At 28.7% G+C, this 19,012-nt stretch overlaps 1 protein-coding gene across 1 annotated transcript in view; it reads right to left on the bottom strand.

Moving 5' to 3' along the window:
• The window catches only part of LOC122505668 (receptor-type tyrosine-protein phosphatase U), a 592,942-nt gene that overhangs the window by 145,444 nt on the left and 428,486 nt on the right, over positions 1–19,012 (bottom strand). The window contains exon 4 of the mRNA XM_043617444.1: positions 12,119–12,209. Coding sequence (XP_043473379.1) covers positions 12,119–12,209 — 91 coding nt within the window. The remainder of the gene's footprint in view (positions 1–12,118; positions 12,210–19,012) is intronic.

The raw sequence follows: 19,012 nt of genomic DNA, 5'->3' as shown, positions 1-19,012 counted from the left end.
AATAGGTTGTTTTTTTTAGTACCCCATCTTACCCGCCGGTGGGGTAAGATGAAGAGATTTGCAATTTTTTTCAATATTATTAATTATAAGCTTTTTTAAGAAACAGATGGTCTTTGTACGCCTTTTTTACGAAAGACTGATTCCCAAAGATGATAATTAAAAAAAATAATAAGGGATATATTCGATATTTTTCGTTTTTTTGCGCTTTAAACCTTAAGTACCTCGTCTTGCCCCACTCTCCCCTACACCTACTTTGAACACCGCGTAACGATTTTAACTTAAAAATAAAGTGGTGTCCCTTAATGTTCATATGTTTTTTTGGTCTTTAAAAGTATATAATTTATGGCAAAACTCATTACGATTGTAGGACACATTTCCCAATCCATTATTCCCACTCCAACCTTACCGACGGACATATTTCCCGAAACTAATAATTCCCAAAGAAATATTTTTCCAATACCTAAATTTCCCAATGCTGGAATTTTTCCCAATATGGGGCAAAATTCCTCAACTGTCAAGGTCAAAAAATGGATTTTCTCGAAACTTTGTCAAAATTTTACTATTATTAGTAGAAGTGTAAATATGAATTATTATTGCTCTTGATAAAATATTTTTGAAGTTACGGAGTTTCAAAATTTTGTTAGAGCTGTGCAAAATTCGAACCGAACCGAGTTTTGTTCGGTTTTGGGGCGCCGAAATGTCGAATGTCGAATATTCGACATCCGAACTGGGCTAGTTCGAATGTCGAATATTCGACATTCGAACTGAGCGACTGAAATGTCGAATTTTAGAATTCGACATTTTAGCGTACTAAAACCGAACACAACTCGGTTCGGTTCGAATTTTGTAGTAACTCGAATGTCGAATATTCGACATTCGAACTAGGTGAAAAAATTCGAACAGTTCGGTTCGAATTATTTTGCACAGCTCTAAATTTTGTCTTTTTTGAAAATATCTTTTTTCGATTTAATATATTGATAAGTAAAATTAATCATGGCTCATAGGAAAAAAGGTAAGCTTTCCATTGGGATAGGTTAGAAAAAAAACCAATTTTGAGATATATTGAAATTAAGAATTTAAACTTGAATATCAAGGTCAAATTGAAAATAAACAATTTTTTTCATCACCAGCTTGTAGCTAGTGAAAAACCCTTTAAAAATCACAATTCACATTTTTAATCTGATTACTTTTACTTATCAATATACTTATTCAATCGAAAAAAAGATATTTTCAAAAAAGTCAAAATTTTGAAACTCCGTAACTCCAAAAATATTTTATCAAATTCAATAATAATTCATATACACTTCTATACTAATAATAGTAACATTTTGACAAAGTTTCGAGAATATGAAAACAATAGATTGGAAAAAGTATACTTTTGGTAAACAATACTTTGGGAAAATAATAGGTTGGGAAAAGTTGATTATGGGAAAAAGAAAGATTGGGAATTTTAACTATTGGGAAAAATGGATTGGGAAATGTGTCCACCAATAATTTATAAATTATCATGTTGAAACATTCATTATTCTAATTTGAAATATTTCCACTTTTTAAAGTTGTAAGAATTTATTTGAGAAAAGAATAAACGAAAATAGAAAATTTCTTATCATTTTTCACCTGGTAAAAATTAAAATTTGCTTCCACCTGCTCGACCACTATTATTTTTGTTCATATATTCTAGTCAACCAAAATAGAGTACCGTTAAGTTCAAAATCCAACATCGAAAAATCAAAGTTAGTAGGATCAAAAGTGACATTTTAATTTTAATTACCCATATATATTATTATATGCATGTATGTATAGAGGGGACCGATTTTTTTAATTTTCGAGAAATACAACATTTATGTTTCGATCAAGTTTCAATATCTAATATTAATATTAATTACAAAAAAGTTATGTTATAGAATATTCATTAGGGTGTCCGCAATTTTGTTTACGACTTTCCAATTTTGTTTACACCACCCCCAGTAAAAACATTTTGTCTCAAAATTCGAAGCCGATTGATTAATATTAACACGTGCCGGCAATCGATCGTAATTTTCCATTAAAAATACATGGAAAAAATGCACTTTTTAAAAAAAATTCATAATTTAAAAAATTTTTAAGCAAAAAATTCTCCATCTCATAAACCTCTTCATTTTTAGCTGTAGGGGAGACTGGGGTAAACCCGCTCACTAGTGATTTGACGCTATGAACTCAACTTAAGATGGAGATATTGGTACTGTGAATAGTACTTAACATTCAACTTATATTAACGAAGTTTTGTTTAGTTTCATGAATTGAACATAGAATCAAAGGCGATAAAATGTTTTTAGAGGTGTCAGAAAAAAAACGTTTTTTGAATTTTTAAGTTTTTCGATCATTATTCTTGAGTCTTAATTTATTTGGCAAATTTTTTTTGTTGCTATTGGATGTCCTTCTTCGAAGTACAAATATAGTTTTGTCTTATTTCAAAAAGATTTAATTAAACTTATTCTGAAATGTGAGGAATACACTCAGGGTAAACCCGCTCACTTAAGGAGCATTCAGACCTCTGCAGACTGCCTGCCTGCGCAGGCAGAAGATCGTTCACACCTCACTTTTCCCGTTGAAAAGTGAGGGAAGATTTGAATTTTAATAGATATTTAAATCATCCCTCATTTTTCAACGAGAAAAGTGAGGTGTGAACGATCTTCTGCCTGCGCAGGCAGGCAGCCTGCAGAAGTCTAAATGCTCCTTTAAAAATAATTTCACTTATCATATTTTAACAATAACAAAATTTATGACTTGTTAAAACCAAAATTGTAACTACATTTCACTTTCTCTTAATAAAATATAACATTATTTAAATCCATAGTTGTAATTCATGAAACCTATATTCATTATTTATTAAACCATTTTGTTGTTTATAGAATTGTTTATAGAACTCATAGTTTATCAATAATAAATCATACTTAAGACGGGAATAAGAAGAATTTTAATATTTAAAAAATAAAACTGTTGCGTCTTGAAAAGATAAAGTGAGCGGACTTACCCTGGAAAATTGTGATTTCGAAATTTGGTATATCTGTATTAAAAAGTTTCTCTAAGTAAAACTAAAAAAGATATATCAAAAACTCTTTTTTATTTTTTTAGTAGAAATCATAAACTTTCAAATGATATAAATTAACTGGGATTTAGAGAATAATTTCCTAGATTTTTACCGATCTGAAAAAAATGAACGGGTTTACCCCAGTCTCCCCTACTACAAGAAAGCACTTTTAGAAAAATTTAATTTTTAAAATTTTTAAAATAGCGGATGTTTAAAATGTATCATAATGCTTTTGATGTTTTATCACTTAAATGTTCGCGGAAATTCAACAAATTTTCTTACTCTTACCCCTTTGACTGTATTTCAGAATATTTATTTTAAAAATGTATAAAATAAAAATTTTGAGTCCGCCATGTGGGATTAAAAATTTTGAAATATTAATTTCTGATAAAAGATTAATTATTTATTTTCTTACACGGAGAAACTTTTAATACCACTAATTCTTAAAACTGGTGAGACATTTTAGTATGTTAGGTTAGATTCAAGGGAAAAACGACATAGGTTATAGAAATTGCTATTGAGACTATCAAAAACACTCATTCAGTATATATTTTACAGTTCTTCATAAGGAAACTAACGAAAATTAGTATGTTGTTTTAGAAAGAAAATAATAATTTTTGCAAAGTTGGGAAAGCCATGAATTAAAAAGAAACACAACAAATTAATTGTCTATAGATACTCATAGAGATGATAGTGATACTTGGATCTGATGGTAGATGGCATTAGTGTATGTCACTGTAACTGTAGGTAAATATATTTAACACGACGTAAGAACCTAACCTATATTATTAACGCACACACGCACACGCAAGTAAAGACACGACGATTGGTCACGGAAACCGAAAGATCGCACGATTCGTTAGAAGTACACAGCTGAATCGTCCTTATATATTAAACGAGTGGAAAAATATGTGCCTTCGAGAGAGAGCATTTTTTAAAATAACTTACTAATCAAATTATGTAAATAAGTAAAAGTCGTGAAAAAAATTATGTTATATTGAGGAACAGTTCTTGAATTTAATTTGGCATGAGGAGACATTCACGTTTATTAATAAAAGGTTTTTTCTTTCATACACGTGTGAATTTCAACTTCGAAAACATTAGGGTTAGTTCGCGACGTCAGGTGATGGACTCGGTGATGCTCGGGCGAAATCGGTTAAGTCCGCCCGCAGTCCTTCCAAAATTGGTATGTTACGTTAGAATGTCTGTTATATATTCTATCTATATGTGGAAAAAAGGTTAGAATTACCGTATTATTTCACAAACAAAAACTAGCATTTTATTCTTTTCTAAAGAAAAATAAGACTATTTCTAATGCAGATAGTAATTTTTTTACACCGAAGGTTGCTTAATATATAACGAACTTATCATATTTTCGTATTAATGTTGAAATTATTAGCACAACGCACGAAAAATCCTCACATTCTAACGTACTTTTAGAATAAAGATAACCAAATATATTTAATATTAGAAGAAAAAGTTTCTCCGTGTAATAAAAGATCCAAAAAATTTCCATGTATGTAAGAAAATTTGTTGAATTTCCGCTAACATTTATGTGATAAAACATATCAAGTTGTGAATCCAGATGTTCATTACATGAACATTTTGCTTTCTCTTTACGATTAGCAAAAAAATTTGCTTCTTCGTGAAGAAAGCATTAACAATAAGTATAGGCATTTAATTTTTAAATAATTTTTATACAATTTAACATTTAATAAAATCAAGTTCATTCGTCTTCATGGAAAAAATAAATTTTATTATGTAGTAATATGATTCTAAAGAAACAAAAATTTTTTAGTAAAAAAGTGAATTTTTAAACTTTAATTGTAATTAGTTTTATAATTTCCAATACAATATATATACTATATACATCAATCGATTCGTCTTAATGCAAAGAATAAGATTTTTAATTGGTTTTCAAATAAATAATATTTTATTGTACAGCAGCATAATTTTGAAGAAGGAAATGATTGTTAATAAAATTTCTTTTCAGCTTTAATTGTGATTAATTCTATAAATTTAAAGACAATATATATACTTTATATACACCAATCGATCCGTCTTGATGCAAAGAATAAGATTTCTCAAAGCAAAGAGTATACCTAAGATTCTATTGTACAGCAACATAATTTTGCTGAAAGAACTGATTTTTTTATAAAAATGCGAATTTTTTGGCTTTAATTGTTTTTAACTCCATAAATTCTCATTAAATTTATACTTTATATAGACCAATCGATTCGTCTTGATGCAAAGAATAAGATTTTATTATATATTATCTTCAATATTCGACTTAAAAAAAAATTTTTTTTGTTAGTGTCGACAGTATAAAGTTAGAGTGTGTATTGTAAAGAGTGGGGACGAGTTCACAGTCCTTTAAAACTAAAGCATAAGCAGGTGTGGTCAGATTAATTAGTCGCTACTCAAAGTGATAGCACGTTTGTCTTCCAATAAGGCTCAGTGAAGAATTGGAAGGATTGATTATCTCCAAGTTTTGTACTTTTACTTGTTAAATAAATAAAGTAGAGTTGGCTCTCAGTTGAGTAACCAACTCACCAAAAATAATAATATTAGTAATTTCTTACGGCAACAACATAATTGGTGGCAGCGCTAGGATATTCAAAAAATTTTGGAAGTTCATCCAGATTTTGAGTATCCAGAACCCAGAGTTAGTTCCAGATAAACAAAGTGATTATCTAAAGTGAACGAGAAAGTAAAGAAAAAGCAGAGATCTACAGAGTGATATCCAGAGTTATCCAGATCTACAGAGAGGTATCCAGAGAGTTATCCAGATCTATAGAGAGGTATCCAGAGAGTTATCCAGATCTACAGAGTGATATCCAGAGAGTTATCCAGATCTACAGAGAGGAATCCAGAGAGTTATCCAGATCTACAGAGAGGTATCCAGAGTTATCCAGATCTACAGAGGTATCCAGAGAGTTATCCAAATCTACGAAGCAGAGTTCGAGATTATCCAGAACTACGATCCAGACCAACAGTAAGGTATATAAAAGAAAATTACGAATCTTTAGAACAAGAGTATAAGTCCACTTTACGTACGTTGAACGGCGACCTTCATAGGGTGTGGCTAAGTTTGTTTTAAAGCGTTGGTATACTCCGTGATTTTATGAGTATTGCCATCGACAATAAACAAAAAAAAACGAATTTCATATTCTTGTGTACTCCTTGTAGCAGGATTGCAAGAAATGAAATTTTAAATTAGAAAACGCGAACGGATATAAAATAAAAATTGTACGAAACGATATAGGAAATTTATAAAATTAAACTGGATTTAAATTCATATAGAGAAAGTAGGGAAAACGAAACAATAGACACAGACAGTTCATCCCTTTCAATATCACTGACTGACAGACTAAAATTAGACAATATTCTAAACATCATGCCAGAAACATCAAGTGCTTCAAATGACCATTTGCAAAATATTCTTGCAAAAATGGAGAGATTCGAAACGAGATTAGTAGCGATGGAACAACCAGTTAGAAGAGAGGAAGGTTTACCCTTAAATGAAAACGAATTAAATAGCGATCACGAAGAATTAGAAGAAGTTACAGAATATGATTTTGGGAAAAGCATAAAATTAGTACCAGAATTTAACGGAAGCGGTTTAGAAAATTTCATTCATCTAATAAGATTATCTAAAAGAAAAACTAAAAGAAATGAAAGATTAACATTACTGCATGCAATAATTGCACAAAAATTAGTAGGAAGAGCAGCAAATACAATTAGAGCAGATGCAGTTAAAACCTTTGCCGATTTTTTTGAGAGATTAAGAATTTTATTTGGAGAAAAAGATAGTTTAGAATCACTTCAAAGGGCTCGCGATTCATGTATAATGGGCAAAAATGAAGGTTTAGAGTCATTCACCTCAAGATTTATGCAGTGTCAGGATAAAATCAGGCAGTCTATAGATAGTATGAATATAACACCTCAAGAAACTTTCGTAAGACAGGAAATAGAAACAAATGCAAGTGTCAGCACATTCTTAAGAAATATACGTGAAGAATTTGAAATTAGAATCCGTCCTCAGAAACCGAAAACGCTGAATGAATGTTTTAATATTGCCTCAGAAATTAACGTGAATTTGAAAGATAAAAGAAGAATTGACAATTTTACCAGAAACCCAAGAAATGAAAACCCAGTACCAACACCAAGATTTAGCAAACCAAGAAATTCAGAAAAATGCAACCATTGTAAAAATTTAGGACATACAGAGGATGTTTGTAGAGGAAAATTAAAAGGTTTACCACCACGTCAAGAAAAAACTCAAAATTTTCAGTCACGACCAATCAACACCAAACCACCAGACCGAGTGCAGCTAAGCGAAGAATTTTCTTTATCGGAGAACCCGCTAAGCACGACTTTCCACCGATACCAAGAGAACGAAGAAGACACGACACACCTATTGTGGCTTTAAAATTTGATAAGTTAGCATCAGGAAAATTTGTAGTTGATACAGGATCAAATATATCAATTATAAAAGAAAGTATGTTAGAAGGGAAAAACTTTAAGAAATACGCACCTCATAATGTTTTAACAATCGAAAACAATCCCATAATGTTCGAATATTCTATTTGTTTAAAACTTTTCGGCAAAGAATCAGTTTTTCAAGTTACAAAAGATGAAATTGCATTTAGAGAAAACGGTTTAATTGGAATGAATTTACTTTACGATCAAAAATTTAAAATGGATTTAGAAAAAGGTTTTTTAAAATTAGGACCTAAAATACTTTATCCGCAATCTAGTGCAAACAAGAGAGATAAAATCTGTTTTACTAATTTTAAAGGAAGATATTCAGCAATTACAAAATATGATTATGAAATTATTTATAAGAAAGGAATTGCTAACACAAACGCTGACGCCTTATCGCGAATTCCAAGGGTTCAGATGACAACAGATGGTACAAATGACACGTTAGAACAGCAGAACTGGCCTACTACAGGTGTAAACGAGGAAAATAAGAACATGGAAATAGATACGCAAACAGAAGACGACAATTCAATAATTGATGACGAAAATAAAAATGAAAATATGGAAATAGATTCACAGACAGAAGAAAGCGATCAATCAATAATTAAAGATGAATTCAAAGTAATAAAGACTATGAAATTGACTACAGATACTAAAGAAGTACAATGGATAAGAAATATACCTCAAAAAGAAAATGATGACGCGAATAAAATGCGATTGAAAAGAAACAAAATAGAAGAAACCGGACAGTTAATCATAAGACGAGAATTTGGACCGACAAGGATAAAAGAAATTTGGATAACGAACGAAGAAACAGAAGAAGATAACAAAATAAAAATTAGTCCTCAGGTGACAAATGAGCAATTAACAGAATTTTTAGAAAAAGAAACTAGAGAAGAAAGAATAAGAATTATTTACGAAGATATAGATAAAAGCAAAATATCAAGAATTCTTTTTAAAATATGGAAAGGTGATGATAAGGAAATATATTTGATAAAGAAACACATTGAAAGAAATAGAAGAAAAATTATAGCAGAAGCACATAAAGGAATATTAGGAGGACACTATTCTAAGGATATTACAGTACAGAAGATAAAAAATATGACAAACTGGCCCAACATTACAAAAGATGTTAAAGATTTTATCAAAACATGTGATTTATGTCAACGATTAAAAAAAGGAAGAAATCAGAAATAGCACAATTAAACGAAATACCTTAAATAGATAATGATAACGCAAATGAAATACGATTAAAGAGATGTAAAATAGTACAAAGAAAAGGATAGTTAATTTTACGACGAAAATTTGAACGTACAAGGATAAAAGAAATATTGATTACAAATATAGAAACATAGAAGAAAACAAAGTATAAATAACATTATGACGAATCGGATAATTATGACGAAATGAACCAATAAGATAATAATATGACGACTCGGATATTTAAGTAGGACTGAATGATAAACTATGAATCAATAAAGGAAACCATTATGACAAAGTGAATCAATAAGATAATAACATTATGACGACTAGGATATTCAAGTAGGATTGAATGATAAAATATAAAACAATTATGACGAAATGAACCAATGAGATAATAATATTATGACGACTAGGATATTCAAGCAGGACTGAAAAATAAAATATGAATCAATAAAGGAAACAAATATAACGAAATGAATGAAAAAGGTATCAAGAATATTATGACGAATAGGACATTCCAGTAGGACTATATGATGAAATATAAATGAATCAAGAAAACAAATATAACAAAATAGATCAACACGATATGAAGAATATTACGACGAATAAGATATTAATAAACAAAAGAAATAAATATGACGAAATGGACCAGCATTACAGTAAATGTTGAAGACTTTAACGGAAGATGCGAATTATATGTCTACACGATTTAAAGAAGATAAAGAAGAGCAAAGATATTATGAAGAAACGAACGTACCAAAAGGATCAGATGGTATAATATTAATGTAAGAAGAGAAACAAAGTATGACGATATGGACAATGACAATGCGATTAAGTATTTGAGTACTTACTTACTTACTAAAGACAATTTGAGAAGAAACGAACGATGACAAAGCAAACCATACATTTTACAAACGAAAACTGAATACGTACCGATTGACAAGACAGACTTAGAAAAATGTAGCACTATAGAAGAATATAAAGTTGTAAGAGAAACGAATCGAGCTATTTAATATATCAAACAGAAAATTGTGACGCGGATTTAATAAAAATGTTTAACGAAAATTGTCTAAAATCTCCATTATTACTCAGCGATGAAACATTTGTGAAAAACAGCCATAGGTTATATACGTATATTTGTAAAAGAAATAGTTCTAGCTATAGAATGCGAAAAGAATAATTATAATGATAAGAAATTGTGAAATATAAATAGATACTTTAAGGAAACAATCAGAATAGAATTAGATTTCAAAAAAGACGATTTAAAATTTACTAATGATAAATTACCAAAATTACTAAGGTTTTTCAATTTAGCCAGAATGAAAGAAGCAGAAATTAGTAAGAAGTGAAATGATGCTAGAAGACTTAGAAAAACATGAAAGATTTGAGAGTTCGAGAGAATAGTTTTTGACGAATTTAGAGTATATAAAATATGCAAGTATTGTACTTATAATCTTTAAAAAAAAGAAATTATACAGTGTACCTTAAATTTCATAAGATATTGTATTCAGAATTGTAACAGAAATTGTAACTTTAATAATACAGGTCCAACTTAGAATGAAACTATTGAGAAAAATCTGTAAGGATTAAAATTTTGAATTACATTCGAAACCTCCTAGAAGGAAACCTGCATCGAATTTTTAAATAAATGTATTAATTTAAAAATCATCGATAATTTAAAGGGGGGAGGTGTCGACAGTATAAAGTATGAGTGTGTATTGTAAAGAGTGGGGACGAGTTCACAGTCCTTTAAAACTAAAGCATAAGCAGGTGTGGTCAGATTAATTAGTCGCTACTCAAAGTGATAGCACGTTTGTCTTCCAATAAGGCTCAGTGAAGAATTGGAAGGATTGATTATCTCCAAGTTTTGTACTTTTACTTGTTAAATAAATAAAGTAGAGTTGGCTCTCAGTTGAGTAACCAACTCACCAAAAATAATAATATTAGTAATTTCTTACGGCAACAACATTAGAAGTAAAAAAAAAATTTTTTTTGAGGATTTTTCAAAGTTTATTAATCTATTTCGAGATATTTTTATGATAAATATACCTAGCAATTTTTAGCCAAATTTGTTGAAACCTCTTCGAGTTATCGAGTTCACAAAAAACGTGATCCACACACACACACTCATACACAGCACAAATACATACATCCGGACAATAATTGTTCACGGTCTTATATAACATAGGAATATAGAAGAAAATTTTTTTAAGGATTTTTAAAAATTTTATAAATTAAAGCTTTAGCTTCCTCCACGAGGAAGCAAAATGCATTATTATGATCTATTTTAAACATCCGACATTTTAAAAATTTTAAGAATTAAGTTTTTGTATAGTGCTTTTTTGTAGTACAGCAAAAGTAGGTGTCTTATTTTTTGATATGTTAAAATAAGATGTAAGATGGAAAAACGGTATCTTACATCTTAAAATAAGATGTTTTCTAAAGCATCTTACTGATATCTAAGATGCTTTATACGTTTTAGCAGTGATGAAGATATTTCTTCCATCTTAGAAAAGTAAGAGATGCGCCAAAAGTGTGAGTTACTAAAAACTAAGTGTTTTCCATATGAGCTCTTAGTTAACCTCAAAACTTTTTTCCCCAAAAAAAAGTTTTCGTACACAAAAATGTGTACGAAAATACTTTTAACAGCTTTAATTAAGATAAATAATTTAAGTAACTAAAAAGTGTCTACCAAAACAACTTAGAAATTATTAACAAAACATCTTAAATTAAGATACTTCTTTTTTCAGTGCTGTTCTGGAAATGTGACATAACATTGTTAGAGCATAATTTTAGAACAAAAAGAGTAGAAAATTGCTAGCACATTTATAATATATATTATTGACAATACGTTATAAAGAGTGTAAACACTTTTGTAGTACTAAAAGTCCCTGTTTAGTCAGACAAAATTATTTCGATTGCTCTTAAGTGGAATAACACTGTAATGTGGTATTAAAAATAACAAAGAATTAATATCCCATTTGTTAACCTAGATAGCGATTAGCAAGATAATGTCAGTATTTTTTGAAATTATTTATAAATTTTCTTTTAAAAAAACGTCCAGTATTTCTATTATAATAGCGGTTCAAGTTTGTCATACACCTTGACGCTTTGTTCGAGCATGAATACATATAAAGTTCCACAACGAGCTAACTACAAAAGGATGACTTAAAGTATAATTGGGTTTTCCTAATTATGTAGTGTCGTATCTTTTGTTCCACAATAGTTGGAACCAAGTAGAGAACGTGGTGTTAGAAAACTGTATATTTTGATTTTAAGCAAATAATAGTAATTACAATTACAGTTTTTTTAAAATTTATTCTTTTGTTAATAGAAAATAATGGAAATAATGCTACTTACATGGAATACACTTTTGGTTTTGATTCTTTTCTCTATTATTAGGCTTCGTGGCATGTCTACATTGTTGTGCTTCCGCTGTCTTTATTGCTGTCTGTAACAGAAAAAAAAATATTTTTTTCATAAATTAATTCTAGAATTCGTTTGATAATTCTCATTTCATTATTACTAGTAAAGAAACGAATTATAATTTAATAATTATAATTGACATTCTATCATAAAAACAGATATGATAGTAAACAAACTGTCGCTTATTTATTTAATCAGAAAATAAAATATAAAGAAAGTTTTTAATAACTCTCGAGAGATGAAAAAAATCCCAATTTTACAATCCTTAGCGTTGAGCCATAAATCACTTATCATGGAAAGGATAAAAGGATCCCTGCAGTGCAAAAACTAAGAGTATTCTTTTTCCTAAGCTTGTAAAAGTTATCCGTCGCCGCTTGAAGAATAGAGTTATGGAATGAGAAAAAGGATGAAAGAAGCGATTTGCTATTGAGAGATAAGATTTAACCTAAAAAAATTATAAAAGCCTGGTTCACTTACTATATGAATAAGATATTTGGGTCAGATAAATTGAAAAAAATTCTTTTTAACACAATATTTTTGCGTCTCTGCTGTTAAATAAATTCTGACCACCTTATGTGAAGTTAATAAACGATTACTGTAAATAAATAACTTTCTTTACTAACTTTGGAAAAAAGAGACATATAAATATAAGATATTTTTTGCAATACATATTGTATATTAATTTATTACTTTAGGTAAAAAAATGGTTTTATTTTAACCATGTACTATATAGAGAAACAAAATGTACATATTTACAATTCTTGAGAACAAATATATTTACGCAAGTAAAAAATTCAAAGAGAGATCTTGTTATATTTTCATCTTCTTGAGATTTTGATATGTCTTTCATCTTTTTTCTCTCAAAAGAACACTGTGACTTTGTAACTCAGAAGTAGATTGTAACCACTATTCTTTAACGCAGATCGTTTGATCTTTTCTGTTTTCTTCTTTTTACAAAGCTTCAGCGACCACGTAAGCGATTCTTATTGACTTATGGCTTATAGCGTTATCCAACGAAGCGTTTAGAACTGAATCGAAGAAAACTGATCGTTCTAAATGTGTTTAAATCACGTAAAGCAAAATTGCACCCCGTTTTCACAAATTATCTCTTGTTATAATTCGTTTAGCAAAATTTATTTTTCTTTATCCATTTTATTTCTTTGAAAAATCATAAGCTTTTCGGATGTAAAAACAAATTCTTATATTTCCCGAAAGCATTTTATTGGTGTTACATTACAACACTTAACAAAATTGGTAATTTTCTGTTATTCAAATTTCTTATAGAAAATGGTTTGATAGAAACAACAAGAAAATGGTTTTCAATAAATAGTTTTTTACCCAAGTATTGGCAATAAAGTAAATAGGAAAATTTCGAATAGTTTGAAAAGAAAAAATGAACATACGTGAAAGAAGAAAGTTTCGATTGAGTTGTTGGGTACCACGGGAACAAAAACCGATAAATATTCGGTCTGTGTGTTAGATCTTTTGATATATAAAAAATCTCACTGCAACCGTGCGGTTGCAAGACATATATAAAAAGAATTGTGTGTGAGTGAAATTGGTGAACTATAATTTCTTAAAATATATATGCAAAATTCCAGTAGACTCCACCTCTACAATAAAGTCGATTTAACAAAATTTCAAAATAATTCTCAAAGATCAAAATTTGAAGTTTAATCTGAACCAATATTTTTTATTACAGTCAGGTTTCCAAACTGTAACATTTGAAACTGAGACAATCATAGAATTGTATCAACTAGTTATGCCCACAGGAGTGCATACTGTAGCGTGATGTCACGGGACGTCATTAACTATCAGTGACGTACTCTTAACCCTCAGGGTACTGACTATAAAAGTGTAATGGTCCGTACTGACATTGCGGTTGGCGTAACCCAGCAACTTTGATCGCCTGTATTGTGGGCTGTAATTGATGAATTTTAACATTTTTTTAAATCTATTCGAAATTTTTTTAGAAATGTGCGTGATGACTTTGTTAGATTTATGATATTTTTAATTTACGAAAGGGTAAGAATTCCTGAAGTGGCCCCCAATTTTCTTTAGGGTAAGGAACGTAAATGATACCTAGTGTTTTTCATAGTCCATGACGGCACTAAGAAACCCCTAAAACGATTTTTCAAAATTTTAATTTTTTTAAAAGTTATAAACAATTAAAGTTTTTTGCACTTTTTTTTAAAAATTGAATATCTTGAAAAGTTCTGGACCGATTTCAATAAAATTTATATTTTCAGAAAGCTTAGGAAACGTACTTTCCATAAATATATGAAATATAAATAAAAAGTGTAATTTGTTTAAACAAATTATATTTTTTATTGTTAATTTTATAAATAAACAATGTTCTCGGTCGATTTTACCAATTTTTTTTTATAGAATCATGAAGAGGGACTTTTCATGATTGTATAGCAAAAATAAAAAATTAGGATTCTCTAAAAGTTTAGAAGATTCAGTATTTTTAGTCCCGCCGCGCGCGAGCCGTCCGAGTTGATCACGCTCTCAGCGCAGCGCGTCTCTCGCGCCTACAGACTACCCCAACCCAAGAAAAATTTCTAACTACAATAGTTAATTAAAAAATTAGTTACTTATTTTATAATACGTATATTATTATAATTTTTATAATAATAATAATACACTCAGAAAACGAATTATTTGGTTCAAACAAATTTTGTTTAAATCAAACTTAAAATATCTTTGCTATACAGTCAAACATATTTAAGTTTAATTCAAACATATTTTTTGGTTCATTTAAAGAAACAATATATTCAATTCAAACATAAGTTAAGGTTGATTTTAAATTATTTATAATAAAATTTTAAGTTTGAATCAAACACAAAATTTTTAAACATAATTTTTGTTTAAATCAAAACAGAAAATATGTTTGAATTAAACATAATTATTCAAACAAATAATATTTTTGAATCAAAGCAGTAGATATTTTTTATATATTGGGATTAACCTTACAAACTAATTTCAATTAAACAAAATCATTTAAAATTATTTTTCTATTTGAATTAAGTATAATGTTCTCTCAGTGTAATAATAATAATAATAATAATAATAATAATAATAATAATAATTATTATTATTATTATTATTAATTAATTAATAATCCTGCATTACAAAATAAAAAAGTCTATAACCCTAAAGCAAATGTTAGTTATAGACTTTTTTATTTGTAAAGTTGAATTGTAAGTCTATCTATTGTATTCATAAATAGTATTAGTTTATGTTTTTAAGGGCATGTGAAATCAGCCAACTTCAATTAATACATGTAATAATATTCCCACCGGTTTTCTTAAAAAATATTAAATAAATCTTGACAAAATATAAGAAAAATAATATTTTATTTATTGAGACTTGGATCTCTAGTCCAATTAATACAAAAATTTGTTTTTAAATAGGTATTATTTTTCATTGAATAAAAAGTTTGATATTTTTCGAGAAAAAAAAAGAACACAAATTAACATTTAAAAAAATGAATAAATTTATATTTTTTTATTCAAAGTTTCATTTTTTTGATAGTTTTCGAAAAGAAAAGACAATCGAATAAAAATTGTCATTGAAAAAAATGAATGTTTAAATAGCAAAATATAAATTTATTGGGGCGGTATCGATTGCCCAAAATTCAAATGTATACAGGAGAACTGCACACGTTCAAGTGCACAAGGGAAAACTGTATACAAGCAGATTTAAAAAATAAAATCATTAAAATAAATTTAAAAACCGTCCAAGTTTAAACTGCATACCGGTAAACGGACCACAGGAAAACTGCTGATTCCACATGCCCTTAAAAACATAAACTAATACTATTTATGAATACAATAGATAGACTTACAATTCAACTTTACAAATAAAAAAGTCTATAACTAACATTTGCTTTAGGGTTATAGACTTTTTTATTTTGTAATGCAGAATTATTAATTAATAAATAATAATAATAATAATAATAATAATAATAATAATATTTATTATTATTATTATTATTATTATTATTATTATTATTATTATTATTATTATTATTATTATTATTATTATTATTATTATTATTAAATTAAATTATTTATAATGTTATATATTATAAATTTAATATAAATTATTATTATTATTATTATTATTATTATTATTATTATTATTATTATAAAAATTATAATAATATACGTATTATAAAATAAGTAACTAATTTTTTAATTAACTATTGTAGTTAGAAATTTTTCTTGGGTTGGGGTAGTCTGTAGGCGCGAGAGACGCGCTGCGCTGAGAGCGTGATCAACTCGGACGGCTCGCGCGCGGCGGGACTAAAAATACTGAATCTTCTAAACTTTTAGAGAATCCTAATTTTTTATTTTTGCTATACAATCATGAAAAGTCCCTCTTCATGATTCTATAAAAAAAAATTGGTAAAATCGACCGAGAACATTGTTTATTTATAAAATTAACAATAAAAAATATAATTTGTTTAAACAAATTACACTTTTTATTTATATTTCATATATTTATGGAAAGTACGTTTCCTAAGCTTTCTGAAAATATAAATTTTATTGAAATCGGTCCAGAACTTTTCAAGATATTCAATTTTTAAAAAAAAGTGCAAAAAACTTTAATTGTTTATAACTTTTAAAAAAATTAAAATTTTGAAAAATCGTTTTAGGGGTTTCTTAGTGCCGTCATGGACTATGAAAAACACTAGGTATCATTTACGTTCCTTACCCTAAAGAAAATTGGGGGCCACTTCAGGAATTCTTACCCGAAAGTTATTGTTAAAAATACAAACGGTGTTCAAAAAATTTTCATTACAATTCTCCTTATAGGTACAACCCTTTAATGAACAGCCAAGTTCTAATAGTGTGTACCGAACAATAATCGACAGTACACATCATTATACCTCGACGTCAAAACCTCCCGCTTGACATATCTCGAAAGATAGTGAGAAAACACCTGACTATAGCGAGAGTCAAAGCGCGCTTCCTTGATTTGGAAACTTCCGATATTTCCAAAACAATAATTATATAATGACGTTTCGTCGCGTCTGGGTGTAATTTACCCGAACGCTAATTTTGATCACAAATTGGAAACTCAAGCATCGATTGGCTCTAACGAAGATGATATGTTTGGTTGGTACCTCAAAGAAGTTCTTTCCCCCTCTATCGACTTGTTTAGAAATGACACAACTTTCAAAATTCGCCTGGGTTACGCTAGCCCAGTCAGTACCCTGAAGGTTAAGCAGCCATACTTGTACTTACTTTTACCACGGGTCACAAACAAAATATGTGCTTGGACGTCCCTGAAAAGGTAAGTAGTGGGGTGAGTTACAGTGTCGAGTCCAAGAGAAGGGATAATTTCAGGCAATGCTGCAGTTTTGAGACCTAAATGTACATATATTTCAACAGACAAACTGTTCTTTAATATGCAAAAACTTTTTTCATTCGATCACTTCTTTCATTACCAAAAACTTATATGCTTTCTTTTTTCAAAATTTTTAAAAAAGATAACAAGACAAGAATAATACCTACTTACGTGAGAGAATAGAAAACTAGTCGGTAATTAAAGGTTTTTTCTTCCTTTTTACAATCCTAAATAATTTAACACACCCAATTCATGACAGGAAAAACCTTCAAATAATTTTTTCTGCTTGTATTAAATAAAAAAAATGTTATTGATCCAACTTTCAGATAACTTTAACTGTCAAGTAGCCATAATAAAGAACGTGTGATAAATATATCACGTACACTTGAATCCAAGGATGCCTTCTCTTCGGGAAGGCACTAATTTGACGAGTTTTGACCACTTTCTATATTCTTTATAGTTCATGTCCATAATTTCAACGGAATTCTGCTTTTCTATTGGCTGATTTTTTAGACAATATAGAAGGTAGGCAAACTTCGTCAAATTAGTGCCTTCCCGGAGAGAAGGCATCGTTGGATTCAAGTGTACTTATCGGAAAGTGGACCAAGCAGGGCTATATGACAAAGTACATGGCGCCACTTGTCTAAATAAATATTGTATGTGGATCATTTTAATCTCAGGATTTTACTTTGACGAAATAATATGAGTTGTCAGTTTTTACTCTCTAAATCTGAATAAGTGAAATTTCACTTAGATATTTTAAGTGAATATTCACTTATTCCATGTTTCAAAACTCTTCCACGTAGAATAAGTGAATATTCACACATGAAATAAGTGAATATTCAATTATGAGATAAGTGAATACTCAGACATTAAGAAGTGAATGTAAATAAATAATCAGGATCAATACCTATTATATAAAAAAAATATTTATTTACTATCAACTATTCAACACCCTCTGCTCTTCTCATTATAAGTTTTAAACTTATAAACATATAAATTTTTCACATTTTTTAAGCTAAATTCCCAAACGGTCACCCATCCAATGTCGCAATGTCGCTTAACTTTGATGATCAACGAGAAACACTGCAATGCCACTTAATATGTTGTCTTATACTCGTAGAAAATTATTGGGTGCTACTTATAAAGAGTTAGTTTATTGTGTTCTACTTTAACGTTTTGTTCAAGATTTCTCTTATTATATATGTATGTAAATACTAAGTAAATAAAAAGTTAGTTATTAGATTATTGTTAATATAATATTTAACTGAATATTTTTTTAAAATTTCATTTAATTTGAAATGACAATTTTTATAATGAAATAAAATAAAAAATTTCTAATATATTAATTGAAATGATAAAAACATTGTTTCTAAACATTTAAATGTATAAACAATTGTAATATAATGCGCAGGTGGATTTCTTTTTAACTAAATATTTCACTTATATATAAGTGCGGATTTCACTGAT

Source organism: Leptopilina heterotoma, unplaced genomic scaffold (genome assembly GCF_015476425.1).
Source record: "Leptopilina heterotoma isolate Lh14 unplaced genomic scaffold, ASM1547642v1 Lhet_362, whole genome shotgun sequence".
Taxonomy (NCBI): Eukaryota; Metazoa; Arthropoda; class Insecta; order Hymenoptera; family Figitidae; genus Leptopilina; species Leptopilina heterotoma.
The sequence above is the reverse complement of the archived record's forward strand: the minus strand, read 5'-3'. Positions and strand labels throughout refer to the sequence as shown.